The 21263-nt window shown below is 38.9% G+C and overlaps 1 protein-coding gene across 1 annotated transcript; it reads right to left on the bottom strand.

Annotated features, from left to right (window-relative positions):
* Window positions 1–549: 549 nt before the first annotated feature.
* rbms1b (RNA binding motif, single stranded interacting protein 1b) lies at window positions 550–20692 on the bottom strand. The gene is made up of 13 exons (XM_085249236.1): window positions 20370–20692; window positions 17432–17607; window positions 15173–15231; window positions 12909–13000; window positions 8902–9059; window positions 7876–7955; window positions 7189–7304; window positions 4289–4338; window positions 4114–4201; window positions 3765–3815; window positions 3242–3352; window positions 3030–3110; window positions 550–2936 (listed from the first exon to the last, which is right to left on the bottom strand). The coding sequence occupies exons 1-13, from the start codon at window positions 20418–20420 to the stop codon at window positions 2865–2867; spliced, it is 1185 nt and encodes a 394-aa protein (XP_085105362.1). The 5' UTR covers window positions 20421–20692; the 3' UTR covers window positions 550–2864.
* Window positions 20693–21263: the final 571 nt, after the last annotated feature.

Below are 21263 nucleotides of genomic sequence, written 5' to 3'. Positions count from 1 at the left end.
CGTTTTCTTGCATTTTGTGCATGCGTGTTTTTTTAATTTTATATGGCTGCTGAAAAATGTCAATCCACCAATAATTTATAAATGACTATAAAGATAATTTTAGGATATTTATGCATATGCTTCTTTTGGCATGTATATTTTTTTGTTTGCCAATTTGAGCTAGATTTTCTTTTCTTTTTTCCAAGCTGTCTGAGAAAAGGTAACTCGTTAACGCATATGTATTTTCCAAATTCTAATAAGGCCAGTTTCCTTATAAAACCTCAATTGGAAGTGAGAGACTAAGTGAGAGACGCTTTGGATTTCAGCCCTCTGAAGCTGCAGCCAAGCTCCAATAACAACCATCATATTAAAATTTATTGTTTGACTGTTTTAAAAAAAATATTGTGCTGGCAAACCGCACAAATTACGTATTTTACATAATTAACTAATGCAAGGTTACCAACCAGTAAACTCAATTAAGATTTGTATTCAAGATTCATCATATAAAAAAAAAAAATTAAAAAAAAAAAAATTATCAGGTCTCCTTGGAAATAATGAGGCAGAGTAAAAGTAGATTTCTTTTTTAATCCAAAAAAGTCAAAGAAATTAACAGAATAAAATTTGGGCAACAATCTACTAGGGTGGAAAAACAAAAGGAAGTTTGGGGCTTAACAAACACAATAAAACAGCACAATAAAACAGAAATAAAGAGGAGAGATCCCTTAAACTGTACAAACAAGTTAAGTCTGGCAATTGTGGCACAAGTTAAAAAAAACAACATGTAACTCATATAGCTCTAGAAAATCTCTTATTACCTAAAGCAGTCTGTACAAAAATCTTCATAAATTAGAACTTTTTCATATAACTTAATGTCTGTTCACTACGGTGGTTGCTTATACGAGCAATTTTTTATTGATGCACCTCTTCGACTCTTGACCCAGATACTATGGCACTTGGTTCAGACACCGCTAGCAGCATTAACCTCACAGGACAGTATTACTCGTCAGTCTCAGGCATTACACAAGAATCTCAAGTAGAATTGGCCCTTTGTATCTGTTGCACAACCTAGCTAACTACAGAGGAAATGCTGCTCTTTGTAGATTCAACACAAAGTTTGTATAAACGAGCACAGATTGAGTGAACACCACAAAAGCTATGCTGTCAGTGATAATCTGAAAAGCCTTTACATTTGCCTGTGGAATCTGCTGCCAAAAAGGCTATGAAACTGAGTGAGTGAACGCAAGTAGAGCTGTCCCCAATAGTGATTATGTTATTCCATCTTAATAAGATAAAAAAAAAAGAAAAGAAAAATAAAAGGAAACAGGTTTGAGGAAAATCAAAAAGTATTTAAAAAAAAAAAAAAAAACAAAAAAAAAAATCCTAAAGGGAAACAGCTGTTTCCTTTCAGGCTGACAGGCTCCTGAGTGTGGGATTTGGTCTGGAAGGACGGGCTGGACCTGCTAACCCGGCCTAATACAGAGGAGAAAGAAAACTGAGGTAGATAACTGCTCTGACTGACAACCAGGTCGAATCACAGGCTTACTAGAGGACACCTTAGTTAAAATGGTTCAACTATTTAACAAATTGCCACTTATTTTTAAAGCACTATTTCATATCAGATTGCTTCCGTAGCACTCCATCAGTTTTTTTTCCTTTTAAATGAATCTTTACTATAGTGTTGCACCATCCCATTTTTCCTGTTACCATGAAAGTCATCTGTGGCACTTGCTGGAGCCTTCCTTCATACTTGTGTGTGTACTGAACTAAATGTAAATGTACAAAAAAAAAAGAAAAAAGGCACACTGTCCAATCTACACTCTTTTTTTGCATGGTCACCTTTGTTAAAGAGACAAATGATGGCATTTCCTCACAAGCTTTGGTGACGTAAACTACAACTGAAAGTGCCAAGTCTGATTGTTTCCTATCAAAGAGTGAGGCGCAATAAAATACACATATTCATCAAATTTTTACCCTTCGACTCTTGCAACATTTGGCCAAGTTCTATTTTAAGGCTTTGATTAATTAATTTTCCACAATCATACGTCCATGTTTCCCGTTTTTGCAAAGTGAAAAATACCTACCTCATCAAAACGACAATTAGTAATACCACCTTTAAAAAGAGAAAGCACAGCCAACAAAACAAAATTACACCCACCCCACCAAGCTTAATTTTAGCTATTCTAAAAAACACATTTCAACATCCACACGAATGCACAGCCTTCTTTCTAAATAAATATTCCATCCAATAAAATCATCTTTGGAAAATTTCTTTTGCTGCTCTAGTAGGTTTTGGAGGAAGGGAGCAAAAACACATGTTCCATTAAAAAAAAAAAACAGAAAAGGAAAAAAAGACCGCCTGCAGGTGAGAGCTCTTATCAAATTTTTTTGGCTTATTGCTGCTTTGTGGTGGTCTGTTCAAGAAATGTATCAAAACTATTAAGGCAGATTTTCAGACAGCAAGACTGAGTTCTAAGAAAAAAAGAAATCACTTTACAAGAAAAAAACAACAACACTAAACACATCACCATATCAACACTCACACAGCAAGCACAAAAAGGTTATTTTCAAATATTTGGCAAAAAAAAAAAAAAATAAAAAAAAAAATCCTCAGGAAAAAAGTGAACAGAAAACATCTTTGCACAACTGGACACGTGATTCTTTCTTGTGTCCTGTGCGACCCCTAGTAAAAAATAAACGTTCTAGTATGAAAATAAAACTTCTTTAAATAAACTTTGAATCCTTTGATGAACTTAGGTGTACGCTCTGAAAACGATACCCGAAATAGTATCACTTTAAACATTTGAGCAAAACAGTGAAAGATCCTTAGCGTCCGCTGCGTTTGTAGACATTGTTGTGTGGGCTGTTGTCCAAAGGTTACCTCAGCACTACTTGGTTTGTTGATAGGAATAGGGGGAATGATTGCCGGATGAGTCCACATGTGACTGTCCACTGTTTTCCTGAAAGAAAGAGTAATAACTCAGTTTTTTTTTTGGGGGGGGGGGCCAAATTTTTTGCTAAAAGTGAGGCTGCAATTTTGTTGCTGCACATACTTCCACAGGAACAGTGGCTGTCGGCAGATGTGGATACTGTGGGATATATGCTCCTTGCATAGCTGTATTGGGAGCCATAAACTGCAAGAAAATGGAAAATGAGACTATTCACAAACCAAAATAAGCATATCTTAATAAATTTTTTTTCCTCTAAGACAAAAGTATAATGAGTCAAACAATCTCTCAGTTAATCTCATGCAGGTTTCTCTCACCGTTCCTGCACTACCCAAGGAGAGGTGACCCATCTGCTGAGTGAGAGGCGCCATCATAGAAGCAGGCTGCAGTGACAGAGATGGGTCAATAGAGGGCGATATCACTGTACCCTGCAGAAGTAGCAGAAGGTGAAATTTACAAGTCGAGCAAGTTGGCTATAAACATCTCGACTGGCCTGACGCATCAGACACTGTTTGTATATTGTTGCCAACTCATTTCAAACTAAGACCATCATATTTTAAATCTGTTAGAAATCATTTAGCATATGTCATTAAATACACAGCTTCATACAGTCCATTCAAAACAGTCATTTAGACACCCATAGACAAACACCTTGCTCAGTCCTCAAAAATAAATAAATAAATAAATAAATAAATAAATAAATAAATCAGCGTCATCTGTGTGTAACTACTACTTTATGTGTCCGTCTGTTTACAGTAAACCAAAGACATATTTGGTGACTAACAGATTATGATTAAAAGAGAAACAGCAGAACAAAATATGGAGAACTCCAGTTCTTACTGGGTGCTGCATGATGTAAGGTTGATGAGGCATCCAGGATGGGTTCTGCATCTGGAACATCAACAAACACACTCTATAAACAGTCTGACTCAGAGCAAATGCTATTTCCAGAGATCACGTCCTACTGCGATGGCACATAAACAAGCATAAAAGGCTATACCGGCATTTGTCACATACTTGACCTACATCTCCAAACACCCCCCCCAAAAAAAAAACTATTTCAAATCTCAAAGACACATGTTTTACAAATATTTTTGAAACTAAATCACATATTTCTATTACAATGTTCATGTATTTTACATACATATGTTTTAAAGTGCATATTTATCAATAGAAAAAGTATTCAAACCTGATATGTGGAAAGCGTAGACATGTAGGGAGACATGGAAGTTTGAGTAATCATCCTGTTTGACATACTGTATGGTGCTGGAAAAAATCTGTCAAAGTGTATTGAGAATATTATATTATATGACGTAAATATATTGAAACAACAACAGTGCATTATACATGTTAATCTAGTTTACCCATTTTGCATAGCAGCTGAACTGGGATCATATGTGAGTGTCATTCCAGCCTGAGGAAAAAGAAGACAGGACTTTAGCAACTTAGATGAAGTCTGCAACTTTAAATAACATAAAACCATCAGCTGTGGCGTGACACTGGGTCTATATACACACACTTCTGTTTGTTGGGAACAGAAGATGTTCATCTTTTTTTTTTTTTTTTTTTTTTTTAAATAAACACTGTTTGTACTGACTGACCAAACACAGTCAGCTGATGGTGGTTTGTTTTGTTTTGTTTTCTCAAAGTGTAAAGCACTAGACCTAGCCAGAAATTATTACCACGCACTAGAAATGCAGTGCCTTGAACAGCACATGCTGTGGACTAATAATGTCACAGCGTTTATAGCTATAACTTGTGCTCCGTGAAGTGGGGCGCACGTTGTATGAGGTATCAAGGAATCAATTGACACTTCTATCCCAGGATTTAAGAACCTGTGATGATGAGTGTGCTCCAGCCTTCACAAACCAGATGTTAGATGGCTTCTTTTTGCAGATGAAACCGCTTTGCCATTAAGAAACAGACCAACAGTGGTGTTGTACTTTGTTCCTCTTTTTTGGGAACAGAAGTTGCAGTCATTACTTATAATTCCCTTTTAGTTCATTCATTTGGTATAGCACACACTGTATGACACATACATTCATGCCCTGTAGAACAGGAACTAAAACTAGAGTCGGACCTTTAGCCCAAGTTAATGTTGAGCCTAGGAACGAAGACAGGATAATCTGCTGACAGGAGTGTTACACCCATACGATAAAACAAATGAGTTCAGTGGTGATCAGCGACACGGAAATTGCTCTTTAAAAAGAGCTTATTGATATAGCGCTGACTGAATGCAGACTGTACAGTCTATGTACAATGAGTAGTACCCACAGTAGAGACAGCAGAAATCTGTGCAATCTTTCTTGCTCTGCAGCTTAAATACCATGGAGTTGCAAGAAATGGATCATCCTAACCAGCTGTAGCATTTTGAGTCAGTCAGTGCTTGTTCCAACAGTTAATGAGAAAAGCCTGGCTGGTAAACCCCCCCAAAACAAAACAAACAAACAAACAAAAACACCCCAGTTTTCGCAGAACCAGAAAGCTTTTCTGCAACGTCACCAAGAAGCCCTGAGCTTGAATGACAGAACTAGCTTGTACATTTGCATTTCTCTGGCACTTGCCCAAGGAATCCGATTATCTTCACAGTGTAATATATAAATACATTCATCTTGAAGGGGTGCTAATGCTCAATTGACACATTTTGTGACTGTGCAAAGGGTGAATGACAGAGCAAACAAGTTCACCATGTTTGAGTATGCAGTGTGGTCATGTGTATTATTAGTCTCTGTGAAACTGATTGAGGAAATCCATCTCCTAGCCTACTATATACATTTTTAACTTCTGACATTTTTAATGCTTGCAGTTCTAAAATAAGACACAAGGAGTGTTTATTACACTGCTGCAGGTTTCTCTGAAAGGACTGTGTGATAATAGTCACAAAGCAAGGTGGTTTGATGATGATCTATGAAGGTACTTCAGCTACTAGTTCACCTTGTGTACTGACCAAGGGTACTACTTTTTAGCTTTCCTCCATATAATAGTGCCATTGAGATTAGACTCCACAGATATTTGTCCTCTACCAGCTCTGCCTAAAGCATCACCTGAAGCACTGTCAGTGAACTGAGAGAACTATGACATAGGTGGACACTGAATATGAGCAGACAATTTTACAGGCATTAATGATTTGGAGGGGAATAAAAAACCTCGGCTGGCAGTGATGAGGGCTACTAACAGGCTTAAAACAAACAAACAAAAAAGTCAGTCAGTACATGCAAAAGAAGTGGCTCCACAGTGTAGTGATTTACACATTTCCCTAACAAGCAAATCCCAAGTTTGATCCTGGGAGGAGACAGAATTCCCTTTAGGGTTGCGTCAGGAAGGGCATCCGACATTTAAAAAAAAAAGTCTGCCAAATGAAACATGCGGAGCTCCCCGCTGTGATGACCCCTCGTGAATAATGGAGCAGCCAAACGTTTCTTTTCTGAATAAGCTGAACACAACATTGTGAAATGTGACAGCTTTTACTGCATGCCTTTATCTTACTCAGTGCCATCTCCATAATTAAACCCAGGACTTCCCAAACCTAGTGATCAGTGAACTGATGGGCACAGCATCACAAAAGCTTACAGACCTGTAAGCTGCATAAAAAAAACAAACAAACAAACAAACCCAAAAAACAAAATGTAATCTCAAGCAAGTGAGCAGCTAAAGCAAGGAAGAAAACATCAAGGCACCATTAAGGCAGAAATATTGAATAATGTGTTGTTTAGATGTATTTTTATAGTGTATCACAGATTTTGTCTTATTCTTTGAGCCGCCCCTCTAGCTGGTATACTATCCAAATTTCATGGTAGCAAAAGAAAAAGAATGTAACATTTAAACTGGCGAGTAGGTTTATCTGCAAATCTTATGACGTTAATGAATACAAGACTTTAGTGTTTTAAATGTGTCATATAATTATACAAAGACCCATAGAACAATAGGCCTCAGTCTTTCCACTGAGAATCTGATTTCTTACATAGATACCCAAGATTGACTCTTAAGAGACCCTCTAAGGAATCTGCACCAAAATCCACGGGATTTTCTAGGAATAGTGGCGCTATTTTCTGGAGCAGATGAGTTTAAGTTAAATTGTTATGGCAAAACATATGGCAAAAACCAAACTATTGTCATGAAACAAAAACAAGCTACCAAGTAAATCTGAAGTTACCATTGCTGAGCTTCAAATCCTGCTTCATAGCACAGGCCTCAGATTTTTGCCCTTTATTATTATTCCTATCTGCCCGTGGATTAGTAGCTGAGACTCATTCCATCAACTTACCAGTCTAGAGTCACCATCCCTTCCCCAGTATCGACCATTCTGGCCAAATTTATTCTGGCTTTGTCTCTTTTTCTGTCCACCATCAGCAAACTTGCAGAGCAAAGGTTCAGTTGGCGCTAAAATGAAAAAAAAAAGAAAGAGGCATGGCAAGAGAATGAAATATGAGATTTGTGTTTAACAAACACTATTGCACAGACTCATTGTTCGCCATTATTTTCTGTGTAGTCAGTCACTCTCTGAAGCCTAGGAGTACACATTTACTAGCCAGCCTGGGAACACAGACATCTAATTTGGCAGCTGTGGAGCTTTAATCCCCTCCCCTTCCTGACCAAGGCACGGCCAGCAGAGACTACTTCAGTCTAATAATCCAATTAAAACGCTTAGAGAGGGAGTGAAAGCCACACAGAGCAGCTCTTTCGTTTTCTTTGTCTATGCTCTGCCTCTTCGGGCTGAGTGTATATGAGCTCTTTACCAGCAGACTCACTGACTCCTGTTGGAAGAATGAACCACTGAGCCAGTCACTTCATCTGGCCCATACAACTCCACCCAATCTTATGCAGACTAGCCCTAATAGACTTTATTTTCTATCACATCTTTTTGTTAATGACATAGGTGTTAAACCTTAAATGCAGTATTTTGTACAATACACACCACCAAATATAGTATAGGTATAGTGTATGTTCTTACCTGCTACACCTGGAGGTGTCTTAATGAACTTTCCATTGAAGTGTGAAATGACTGCATCACATTTTTCCGTTGACTCCATCCTGAAGCCCAAAAACAGAGTGAAAAACAACAGAAGTGACATTTGCAGCAACAAGGCGTCAGGTGCTTTCCTAAAATGACTTCTTTATCAGTTAGTGGAAGCGGTGGTTTGTCATAAGTGATTTTTATCTACAAGTTCATAGCGTGCATCTTTTGTAGAATCAACTTGAATGGTTTTGGACATGCACAAAAAGATTCCCGTGATGCAATATGATAATTTCTGTTTTGCCAGTCTTGACCATGGCTTTGACTGTCAGGTATTTTAGTTAAATGTCAGGTTACGCGAGTACGACTGGCGGAAGCTATTATTATCACTGCAATTAAATAAACCAGTCATTGTGAAACTATTTTTAAAGGCGTTTCCATTTGTCCATACATGAACAGTTTCTTTGTTAATCGACAACAGCCCCAGTGTATGTGTTTTTAGGTATTATTTTTAAGAAGTGAAACAAATTCTGAAAAGGGCATTGAGATTTTTACAACAAGAATTTTTTTTTTTTTTTTTTAGTGATATAAAGATTTATTTCTACTTTATGACTGGTAAAAATAGAGTAGAACATAGCAAATGTGATTAAAACTGTGGCATTGTTAATAATAAGTTAATATCAGACTTCCTGTTGATTTTCTTGCCTGTCTGGAAAGGCCCATGCCACATGTTTCTATTCCTGGCCTTGACGACACTTGTGTTTTAGTGGCGAAAAGTAGTCTCTTCCCATTTACAGTTGTAAAGATACCTCTTTTGGCCAGGAAGCAATCCAACAATTTTTCAACAAAAAATATACAATGCTAGGTAGAGGCCAGAGAAGTTTTTCAGTTATTTCACATGCTTATTTGGTTTAGTCATACCAGTGCGGTATGCACAGGGGCGGGGGGGAAACAACAACAACAACAACCTCTCAATACCATTTCAAGTTCTATTTCTGACAATAAATTACAAAAGAATCCAACCTTGCAAAGCCCACTCCTCTGCTGACTCCACTGGAGTCCCTCAGGATGCGAGTTGATATGACCTGGCCAAAATGCTTTAACATGTTCTCCAGTTCCTGCTCATCCACAGACACAGGCAAGTTGGAGATGTACAAGTTTGTTGGGTCTTGTTCTTGTTGCTAAGAAGACGAAGAAGAAGAAGACGAAGAAGAAGAAAAAAAGAACAAAGCGCACATATATCAAAACATTGTAATTGCAATACCAGAAATGCCATAAACACACCTGGAAAAATATTCCTTTGTAATATCACATCCACACTGACTTTTTAGTAATGTGTAGACGGAAGAGGAAAGGAGCCACTTCCTTAGGAATTCAATATTATTTATCCTCAGTAATGGGGGAGTTTTCAGTAATAAGGGGTTGGCTAAGAGCACTGATAAGATGATATTTGCATGCGGCTCATGGTGGCTTAAGGCTCGCAGCTGGCTTCTTGATGTATTTTAAGAGCATCAGCAGAAATGCAAGAGATAGCTATGAATCCCTGGGGAGAGGCCTCTCACTATAGGCATCTGTGTTGTGTTTTTCATAAACAGCAACAATAACAGAAAATGGAATGACAACAAATTAGCTGCAGCTTAGGCAACACCAAACAATAGCAATGTGTTCAAACATAGGATTTAACCCTCAAAACTGAATGGTTGCTGGTGCCAGATGGGCTGGTCTGAGTATTTCAGAAACTGTTGTGTGGGAAAATCCCAGCAGATCAGCAATCTTTAGGGTTTACAGAGAATAGTTTGAAAAGGAGAAAATATCCAACATACTGTTGATGCTAGAAGTCAGAGGAAAACGGTCAAATTGCTTTAAACTGACAGCAAGACCAATTACAATCAACATATGCAGAAGAGCATCTCTAAACACACATCAGCAGCAGAAGCAAACAGCGGGTTGTACTCCTTTCAGCTAAGAACAGGAAGTGAAGCTAAAGTTCACACAGGCTCTGCTGAAACTGTTAGATCTTTGCCAGCAGAGTGGACACCCATAAATCAATCAATAAATAAGTGAGCTTCTTTTTATGGTTGTTAGACATGACTTAATTGTAAATATTCACGGGGAATTTTGACCCAGTACTTACCGTTACTTGTGACTTATGTAAACAGAAGTTAGATTGAGGTGAATGACCTCATTTTAAAGATCCAGTAAGTCGACTTCAATAGCTTATTTCTATCTGGATTCAGTTTTGCCTTAATGATCCAAATCGAAGTAACAATGACAATGGTACGCATATAACGACGTATCTAAAACCTTAAGAAACATTTATTTTTAATGTTTGTATTTAAAAAAAAAAAAAAAAAAAAAAAAAAAAAAAAAAGCATAGTGGTTGGAGCAAGATCCCATTGGACCGCAGACACGGAAATGACACAGGACACTTGCTCCTTGCTCAGTGTTGTGTGGGAAGGTGAACTATTTTTTCCCAGACAATCCACTGTTACCAAACAAACTCTCAATTATTCATTTCCTTTTTTGAAAGATATAAAGCCACAAGTTAAATAACATGACTTCAGAGGCCACCATCGAACCATCTGTTATTTTAATATTCCTGTATATTCATTTAACAATATTCAAAACTCTAACTTGAACTGCTGTATAAATATACGATTATATTGGGAGATTTAATGAAAAGTCTTTGAAGTGGGTAGAATATCATCAGCCTGGGCAGACATACCGTAGGAGCACATCAACATGGATATACATGAAGTGATGAAAAATAATCGAGCTGTGTCACCATCACCAATTTTACTCGCAGTACTACTTTTTTTAGACAATAGCAATTTCAAATAAAACATTAAATATTAAAATATTGTTTAGAGCTGTAATATAATCTGCTTTGGTTTGCTCAAATGTAACATGAATTTATGGTCTGTTCTCTAAACTTCCACAACCTTCAGTTCCTTTTTAAGTGTTTCATTCAAGTTAACAGACAGAGCTGCTTCTGCTTCATGTATTATTGAGTGGGGCCTTTTCTAATAAACTAATCTAACATCATTTATAAAAGCTGAAAATAATGTTTGTTACAAAAAGACCACCAAAGAATTTTATTTTAGTATTTGGTATGACCTCCTAGTGGTTTTAATGATAACATGTACGTGATCTGATATGTACTCTACAAAGCCTGATGATCCAAGTCATCCCACTACAGTTTGAAAAAACGTCCTATGATACGAGGAATGTATTCGATTTCTCTCATTAATTAAGTGTCCCCATAAATATTCAGACGGGTTAAGGTCATGTAATTGTGGAGTGAAGTCCTCCGTGGTCTTCTTTGGTGTTAAAATGGTTCTTGCAAAGTGTTGACTATATTTTGGAACATTGTCCTGCTGTAGTATAACTTCTTGAATACTGCCAAAACAATGTGTCACAAAGTATTTGATACACAGTAGTACCCTTGACTCCTTATATTTACATGAGAATTTGGCTTCTCCTCTTTTTAAATGCAGTTTAGAGATCACTACTCACATTCTGAGAGCCTTCTGTTGATTTTTGACTTTTTATTTTGCTAATCATGCATCTGTGAAAAAAGCTTTATGTATCGATTTCGTAATGATATAGTAACTTCTGGTCTGCGTCACTGCGATTTTAGTATAACTGATACTGTTTCTCCAAAGTGCACTGGAGTTTCATGCACCTTTAAAACTTTCAGTCAAGCCCTGAGAATTTGACACAGAACAATTTGAGTCACTTTGTCCTGATGTCGTGTTTCCCATCATCACGGCGCTACTTAACGCGCAACGCAGTTCACAGCCATATTTATAGGAGCTGAGCAACAACTGCAACTTGATCTACTTGAACAAGCTTCTGATGAGTAGATCCAATCCAGCTGAGCATCAACTGATTGCCAGCTTCAACAGAAGAAAAACAAGTCAAGGAAATACTGACCAATCCCAGCAAACATGTCACAATGTTGTTGTTTCTTTAAATGTTTAAAATCCTCAAACTTTCAGATTATTTTTAAAGCTCAGATACAAATTAATTTTTTGGCATGCTCTCAAAAGCAGAAATGTACTAAAAAATGATAACAAATGTTTTCTAGTTTTGTACAAATGAGAACCAAAATGGAAACTGATAGAACACAAGTGAAGAAGACTATTAATGACAGCAAAAACGACACCAGGGAGAAAGCTGCAGGAAGAGGTTGGAGATTCAGCAAATGTCTTGGTAGAGTCCTTTTGACAGCAGTCAAGTAAAAGTACTTACTTTCTTTTGACAAGACATGAACTATGACCTCCAAGATCACTGAACATCAACTCCTAAATCACGTTTAAAGCACACACACACACCAGAAATACCTGTTACACATTAACCTACCATTTTGTTCATTAATAATTACTGCAAATGGAACAACTGCAATCCAGCAGAGTACATATTCATTAAAACTCATTTTACATTGAGGGCCACATACAGCCCACTTTGATCTTGGCCAGACAAGTGAAACTTCCCTTTCTGGCAGCGTAAAGACATTTACCTGCACATTTAACCCCGGAGATATGACAATAAAAGCTAGTGTTTCTACATGATAAATGTATAAAATTACAGGAAAAAGTTCTGGTAGCTCACTGCACATTGTGTCCCATATTCCTGTTTTTCCTGTTCCTGTCCAGTAGCCCAGATTGGAGAATTGGCGGCCAATTCTGGCCCTTGGCCCTTATGTTTGACAACCCTGCTACAAGTAATTGTATAATTCACATGCAGCAACCTAGAGGCTGCCACAAACTGGTGCATGGGTTACTTTTGTCACACATACAGTAATTACACAAATAGAGACTGTTCTCAGCACACACTTCCTGTATGATTCAATTCAGTGATCAGAGCCAATGAGCATACTGGTTGTGGAACGTATATCATGCAATCCTGCTATGTAATACCTTAAGGATTAGTTTTAAGTTGATCAAGTAGCCAGAAGGAGGACAAAGAGTGAAGCTGAGTGATTTGTATTGATGTGATATCAGGATTAGTCTGCAATGAAGCCTTACCTTTGCCATCTGAGCCTGGACACCGCTTGTCTTCAAGGTAGCCACAGCTTTCTGAGCTGCAGCGGGGCTATCAAAGTCAACAAAGCCATATCCTGAGGGGATAAAACACATAATTAGGATGACATTCTAGACCACAGACATTACATGAGGAGAAGACATGGCTCTCAACAAATTCTGAATAACTCTACAGGGGACCCTCTGAGCCACTCAGCAGTCAAACTGAGAAACATGTTGTTGACAGTTTAAACTGTGTGACATACAAAAAGTGTTTGAGCATGAACCAGCTTTTTAAGGTCATGCCACAGCATCTCGGTTGGATTCAGGTCAGGACTTTGACTAGGCCACTTAAGCCATTCAGAGGTGGATTTGCTGGTGTGTTCTGGATCATTGTCCTGCTGCAGAACCCAAATGTGCTTCAGTGTGAGATCACGAGCAGAATTCATGGTTAAATTTACCACAGCAAGTCTTCCAGGTCCTGTGGCAGCAAAACAGCCCCAAACCATCACATTACCACCACCATGTTTCACTGTTGGAATGATATTCCCTTTCTGAAATGCTGTGTTAGCCTTCTGACCCTGCCAAAAAGTTCAGCTTGTCTCGTCAGTCCACAGAGCATTTCCCCAAACGTCTTCAGGATCATCAGGATGTTTTTTGGCAAATGTGAGACGATTTTCTACATGAACTCTGCTATCCATGCCATTTTTGCCCAGTCTGTTTCTTATTGTTGAATCTTGAACTCTGACCTTAACAGAGATGTGAAGCCTGAGGTTCTTTAATGCTGTTCTGGGTTCTTTTGTGAACTCTTGGATAAGTCACTGATGTGCTCTTGGAGCAATTTCGGTCAGCTGGTCACCCGTGGGAAGGTTTACAGTGCTCCAAGTTTTCTCCAGATGTGTATAGTAGCTTTCACCGTGGTTCAATTGAGTCCCAAAGCCTTAGAATTTGCTTTGTAACCCTTCCCAGGCAGAGAGATGACAGTGACTTTCTTAAGTGTTTCTTTAGATCGTGTTATGATGTGTTGCTTTTTGAGATCTTTAAACCTCCTTCACTGTCAGACAGGTTTTATTAAAGTGATTTATTGCTTCAAGTGGCTGCCAAAAGTTTTTTTTAATAGTTTGTGCTGGATTTGACTTTTATGCCCCAGTAACCACTGAAATTAAACCTACAGCCTTCTCCTCATTCATTTAGAAGGGGTCATCACAATAACTGCCCAAATAACTACTCAGAGGCATTTCAAAGATCGATGTCAAGTGATGAGACTTGCTCTTACAAGGAATTTCTCTATACCAGGAACAGATAATGATAGAACCACCAATAGCTATCCTTGAGATAACTATTCATTCTATATTTTAAGATGTAACTTTAAAATGTGTATTTTTGTATATTACATGATATAGTTCTTTCTGTTTGTACATATAAATATGCTTGATTTGTGCGTGTGACAGCATGTTTTTCGAAAGTAGGGGGGGAAAAAAAAGTGCTGAGGCTGCAGATACCAGTGGGTCAGTTCAGCTCTTTGTAATGGGGGTACAAACAGGGTGTATACATAGTTTATAGCTTCTACTGCTCTTGATATATAGAACACATTTAAAATGAGTCATGATGAATGTATCAGAACAGTTCCAGCTAAAAAAAAAAAAATGGGTCACACTGTTTTAAAAAAGCCAGTAAAAAAGCCAAATAAGGCAGTTTTTAAAGTGGATAAATAAGGTCATCGCAAAAGCCTGTTCTATTTAAAATTCAGTCAGAGCCTCGCAAGGTCTTTAATGGTTTCTCATTTCACTGAAGGACTTTGATTTACTGGCATCTCTATAATCCAGTAGAGAGTGACAAAGCGATTTCTTAATCCCATTACCCCTAGAGATTCAGCAAGCCCTGCTTTAGTCAGGTGAGCAATCTACTAGAACTGGAATAAGACCAACAGTGTCACTCAGCAAGAAGAGGAAGAGTTGGGCGCGTCTTCCTCCTAGGCTCACTGATGATAGCGACAAAGCAGCGACAAGAGCCGCTGCTTAAAATAACACGAGCTGAGAGGCAGCTTTAAACAGCCTGACTGTCTGTTTCCTGAAATGATCTGAAACTACATGTCTGCTTGATTTTTTTTAATGACAGAAGTCACACCCTGGATGCTGCAGTTTTTGGAGAATTTTAGGAATGTGTAGGTGCTATATATCTTGCGTGGCAGTTTCCTTTCATGCATATTGAATCTCAAGAGAGATAAAAGAGGGCAGTGCTGGTAAGACAAAAAAAAGAAGATGACACACCTTTGCACTTATTTGTAGCCTTGTCCAGGATAGCTTTTGTTGATACAATTTTGCCATACCTATGGGAGGAGCAGAAAGGCGAGGTATTGTTAGCAGGTTTGCGCACCAGACAAAGCCAGTTATAAAACACTTTGACTGAGAGAAGAGGTTGAGCAACAATCCATGACATCACTGTAAAAACATGAGAAACAGGAAGTGGTTTCCATGTGGTGCTGAAAACCCCACAGTGCTGCAAACAAGTAATCTCCAATTTCAAATAGTCCCTTTACCTAAACCAGTGTTTTAAACTTTTAACAGTCTCATTGTCTCTTGCAAGAAGGAGGGTTGCTGAAGGGCAACATCCTTGCAAAGTCTATGTGTCACAGGCTGTTTCAAGATTATATTTAGGCTTAGTAGTGAACTATATACACATTAAAACCGTCTTCACAGAAGACTTTTTCACTGACAGATTTCTCTAAAGTACTGACAGACCCATGCCTCATGAAATACAAAGATTATCGCATTCAAATGATTCTTTCTTGGCATTAGCCGTCTTTCCAATCCATCGCTTGAAGGTTTAAATTAGTTTAGTAAATGCAAAGTGGTTTACTTGACCATTTTGCATTGCATGTCATGCTTACAGGTCACCACAGATTCCATTCACTACATTGCTCCTGTGCTTTCCCTTTTAATCAGGATACCCTTTTAAATTTCCATGTTACTTAAGACAAAACCCTAAATTGCTCTGTCACAAATATTATGTAATAGAGATAAAAAGTGCTTTTGTAGGTACAACGTTTAGTCCTCTTCAAACTAGAAAAGGGTTAGTAATAAAATCTGTGACCAAAATGGGAATAACAAGACAAAAGGAAAATCTCCAGAATCTTTATTTAGTTTTGTTTTTTTAAAATTGTACAGTATTTTCCAAATCTGAAGGGTTTATATGCCCTTGCTTCAGGACACAATGTAACCCGAAACAAACTGGAGGATATATAAGCTACAGATGCTAAACTGGGTGAAAGAGCATGAACTTATGACCCCTCTTTCTCCTGAACATTAATTTTAATTTACTCAACTACAGATCCTGTTACTTCTCTTACAGAACCATCAAAATGCAGAACATCTGCATGTACCTAACACGTAACCGCTTATCACAACTTTCAGATCATTCGCTGTGATCCAGTGAGGTATTCTGAATGCACAAGTCAAGTCTTGTTTGCTCCCATATTTAAAAAGGAAGTGGTAAGCAGCACGTTTGATGTGATCTCTGCGATGCACCTATATACACCACGACAAATAAAATGATTCCAACTACATCCTCACATGATTCGGAAAAACAAAAAAAATCCCCAGGGTCAAAAATTTTCTTTTGGACCCGAAATTTACCTATAAGTCTCTGCATACAAATGAACCGCACATTTTTCCTTCTTATTCACTGTCATATTTTTAAGATGGGGCCTCAGAGAGAAAAGGAAATGAAATTACTGATGCGCCATGGTCTGTCTCCTTGGTATATAAAAAGCAATCAGGATGCAAAGAGGGCTGTGAATGAGCTCAGTGCATACCTTTTCTTTTTTTTTCCCCCCACACATACGATATATGAAATCTTTGACTCTGTGCCCTGCATGCTGTCAAGTTGAGTTATGTTCTATTTTTCTCTTTCCATGTACAGTCCTTGAGATAACTATTAAATCAGTATTGAAGTGTATCCTTGAATATTGCTGTTATATTGCTAAAATGACACATTTACCTCTTACGTCAATCTGTTTGCATTCTCATAAATTTACAGTATATGAACAAAAGCACTGGGCCACACCTCCTAATCTTTGAATTCAGCTGTATAAAAATAAAGCAACAAGCCACGCAGTCTACCTTTACAAGCAATTGTAAAAGAACTGGTTATCCGATACCACCCCTGCAACAGGTTTGTGAAATTTATTTCCTCCTGGATATTCTACAATTAACTGTAAGTGTAAGCACATCAACTCAGCCATGTAGTGGCAGACCACGTAAAGTTAGAGAGCCAGGTTGCTGAGTGCTGAAGTGCACAGTGTGTAAAAGTCATCAACGCTCTGCTGACTCAGCGACGGCAGAGTTTTAAACCTCCCCTGCATAAACATCAGGACAAAAATTGTGCACTGAGGGCTTTCATGGTGCGATATTCCAGAGTGCTTTTGTCCATATAGTGTTTTTCATTAGTCACAACCAGTGCAAACTAAAATAAATCAATGAATGATCAATGGCAGATAATAAAGGACAGCGCAGGACGGTGGTACTCACGGCTGACAGAGGTTGACTAAGTCATGATCTGTAGTTGAAGGGGACAGGCCTCGGATGTAGAGGTTTGTTTTGCTGAGCTGCTCCCAGCCTGCAGTGCTACTGCTGCTGCTGTTGTTGATGCTGCTGTTGGTGCTCGGGCTGGGTGGAGCCATGGGATGTGACAATAGAGCAGGTTGCTGTTGTACGTCAGGGAAACAACAGGTTAGACTCGTTTCAAGGGTTCATCAAAAATCAAACAGGGTTTATTATCCATTCATACATGTTGTTACAATAGACACGTACAAGGGGAAAAACAAGGATCTGTCTGAACCCTGGAAACCATCATGGAAACATGTAATGTCCAGTGTGAGAATTATTATTATTATTTTTTGCATACCACTGATTCATAGATACAGGGCAATCCTCAACATACCTCTGCAGTCAGCATAATCAGCCCACACAGCCACCTGTAGCTTTGACATCAGCATCACACTAACGTCACAATGCCTCAGGGTGTCGAATAAGCTATCTGCAGCCATCTAAGGTGTAGCTCTAAACCCTTTAACCTCAATATTCTGCTATAACATGCTTTACTTATTTAGGGACGGCTTTTCAGACTTCAATATATATGTATGACAGTCTTTTCACAAAGTGAACCAACGCTTTCAGTGTCAGCATTGTGTTTGTTAGCTACTGAGCCTCTTTATCGAAGGCGGGGAATATAAAAAAAAAAGCAAAAGTAAAAGTCCTCTGGCGACTGAGCAACTTTGAGCTTTGTGTTTACAAGACACAGATGTCCCAGTCTGACAGAACTTCTCCCCTTGGGGATTTGTCTCCCTCCTCGCTATCTGACAGTGATTACCCCCGACCTCCAATCCCTCCCCCCACCCCCCTCTTTGAAGAATCACACGCTGAGAGGAAGCTGATGGCATCCCAAGCACGAAGTGGTGACAGGATTGAGCAATCCAAATCTGGACGTCAGCCTAGAGGATCTTCTCTTGTGACCAACTGGTCGCCTGCCTCACATGCCTTCACCATGAAACAAGCCTGACCTACTGTTTTCCCACTGACTCCAGGCAAAAGTCTCTATCTCCCTCACCCTTAACCACCAGTCACCCGCTTTTCGAAGCATGGTGAGATTGCTACACAATTTGAACAGAATGAGATTAATGAGAAACAACTGATAAAAGTCAAATTATTAATTGCCTAAGATGGTGTTTCTCTTGATAACAGCAAACACAGAGTTTTCACATATTGTCAGGCCAAAAGATGTAAACAATAATTACCTTACTGGGATTCTGCAAGTACCGTATCATACACGTTCAATCTTAACTAGCTACTACACCTCCTGTATCTTTTTTTTTAATCTTCACAGTTTCATTAAAATACACTATACGTAATCCTTTTATATTCCTGTGGATGGTTATGGGAGGACTTAAGCCTGTGGGTGGCTACACCCTGAACCAGTCACCACTCCATCACAGAGCCAACAAGGCCATGCTTACGGTCAATTTAGCATCACCAATTAACCTAACAAGTATATTTTTGGACTCTGGGAGGAAGTATCGAGAGAGGCACAGGGAGCGCATTCAAACTCCACACAGTCAGCAGATACAAAGCAAGAACCCTCTTGCTTTGATACAACAGTTCAATGTGCCACCCAAAACCAAGAATAACAAATAAGACAAGTCTTATTAGGCAAGGCAAGGCAAGTTTATTAAAGCTAAATTCTTGGTCTCTCAAAAGACAGACTCTTAAGCAGACATGAATCACATCCTGGAAAAAAAAAAAAAAAAAAAAAAAGCATAGCTGATGCTATCTCTGGGTACATCATTAACAAATATATTTGTCATATTAAGAACTTAAACAGTAGGAAAGGAGATGGAGCTTTTGGTTGTTTTTCTTCAAGTTATATCTTTAAAACTTATATCTTTAAACTTGGCAGAGTCACTGCTGAATAATAGTTTTGTTTAAAAAAAACAACAACACTCTTTTCAGCTCTAAATGCCACATAATATAAAGTGAGACATGCCCTATATGCATGCACCTCGGTGACTGTTTATAACACCAACACACAAGGCAAGGCGATCTTAAAAGAGGATTCCGGCCACAAAGACCACAGCTTCATGTTTCAAAGCCTGGGACTCAGGTGGCTGTAACCTCCCTTTTTCTGTGGGGCTGAAAGTGAATTTGGCTTTCAGACAACTAGCTGATGCAGGAGTGCGAGAGACTGAGATGGGGGAGAGGACGACATCTTATCAGCCAGCTACAGACCAGCGGAGCCCGTCATATCCTAGCCGGAAATATACACAGGGTTTCCAGTAACAGGCCTCACCCATGGAGCTCTAGCCACAGGATAACAGCATGAGCAGCGCAAAGTAAATATGCTTATTCAAACCATTGACTCAAGGGGTGTTTTCGACATCTATATGTAACTGGCACAAAGTAAATCCATCAGCGGGCAATGAAGCATCCATACTGTGTAATTATACGCTATAGAGGGGAAGATCTGTAGCCTTCAGCAAGTAAACTCAGTGAATGCATTTACTCTCGAATAGATAAAGCAGCCAGTGGCTTACTGCGCTGACAGAGAGCGCACTGAAACAGAAACCAAACAAAATAGAGACTGGTGCAAGTAAACATGCACCCTAGAAGTTGTTATGCGGGGTTTAGTTTATGTAAAGTGGTGTCGATGGCCAGTTCATGTTGTCCCTACTACAGGACCTGGACCGCAGCCCAGGAGCAGCAGGTATTCTCATTATTCATAAGTAGCCTATGTGGCGATTACATCACAAAACGTGAACGCTGCCACTTTAAATAACAAGTAAAAAAGTTTTCTCGGTTCACATTCGGTTTATGTGCGCTGTGCGATTCTGTCATACAGACTTATTCCATAAGGCTGCCGACGAGGCAACTTTACGTCGTAAGCCTGGTCTTTAGTAAATATTTGTTTATTTACCTGTTTGCGATGAGGAGTCCTTATCGGGTTTCCAGTATTGGCAAAAATCATCCTCAACTGGACAGTGGGTGTTAGTTGTTGCTAAAGCTACAGATTTCAGGTGAAATGCACCAAACTCCAAGTACAAGTAGAATATATGTTGATAGATATCCTCCTTACTCCGCTAAAAGACAAGAAAACTGGTTTCTGCGCATATTCGCTGTATACATATCCTTGTTGTCGTCGACTATCCGGCAACAGAAACCTCCGCAAATTGTCCCAACTTCAGTCGCCCAGCCCCGTCTCTTTTCTACTTAGCGACTATACGGGCTTCATTGATTTGCAGTCAGCGCCGCACAGGACAGACGCCGCTACGGTGGGAGAGACCATTTATGCTTTTGGGCGTAGGGGGGTTGGCGTTCATGAAAGGTAGCCACAATTAATTCCAGCTACCACATCTTTTGTTTAATGAGTATTAAATATATGTCATGTATTATAGCTGAACTGTTCTTCATGTGTGCGAGACTATCTGTAATTTCCTCGTTATCTAAACACATAAAACCAAGGCGCTGTTTCTCCCTCTGTTGTCGTTATACGTATTCAAGGCTACATACCAAACGTTCCACTGTGCACATCCACCGTCCTGGATGTGTTACCTTGGTGTTGTTCTACGTGAAAAACAAAAGGGCAAAACAAGATCTGTGCTATTAATTGTTTAGGTGCAGCCACCTGTCATCAAGGTGAAATCCAGTGTTTATGGGTCATGCGTCACCCTACCTTAAGCAGCACATTTATTAGCCATTAGCCAACTCTACAAGTCACGGTGAAGAAATTGGGATACACTAATAAAAACCTGAAAACAAAATACTGTGTCTACCTACAATCATAGCTTATAAGGTCTCTCAAACACTGTAG

This window comes from Mchenga conophoros, linkage group LG16 (assembly GCF_057382185.1).
Source record: "Mchenga conophoros isolate Kocher_MC1m ecotype Shallow Benthic linkage group LG16, M_conophoros_male_GT1.1, whole genome shotgun sequence".
In the NCBI taxonomy this organism is placed as follows: Eukaryota; Metazoa; Chordata; class Actinopteri; order Cichliformes; family Cichlidae; genus Mchenga; species Mchenga conophoros.
This window is presented reverse-complemented; position numbering and strand designations above follow the sequence as displayed.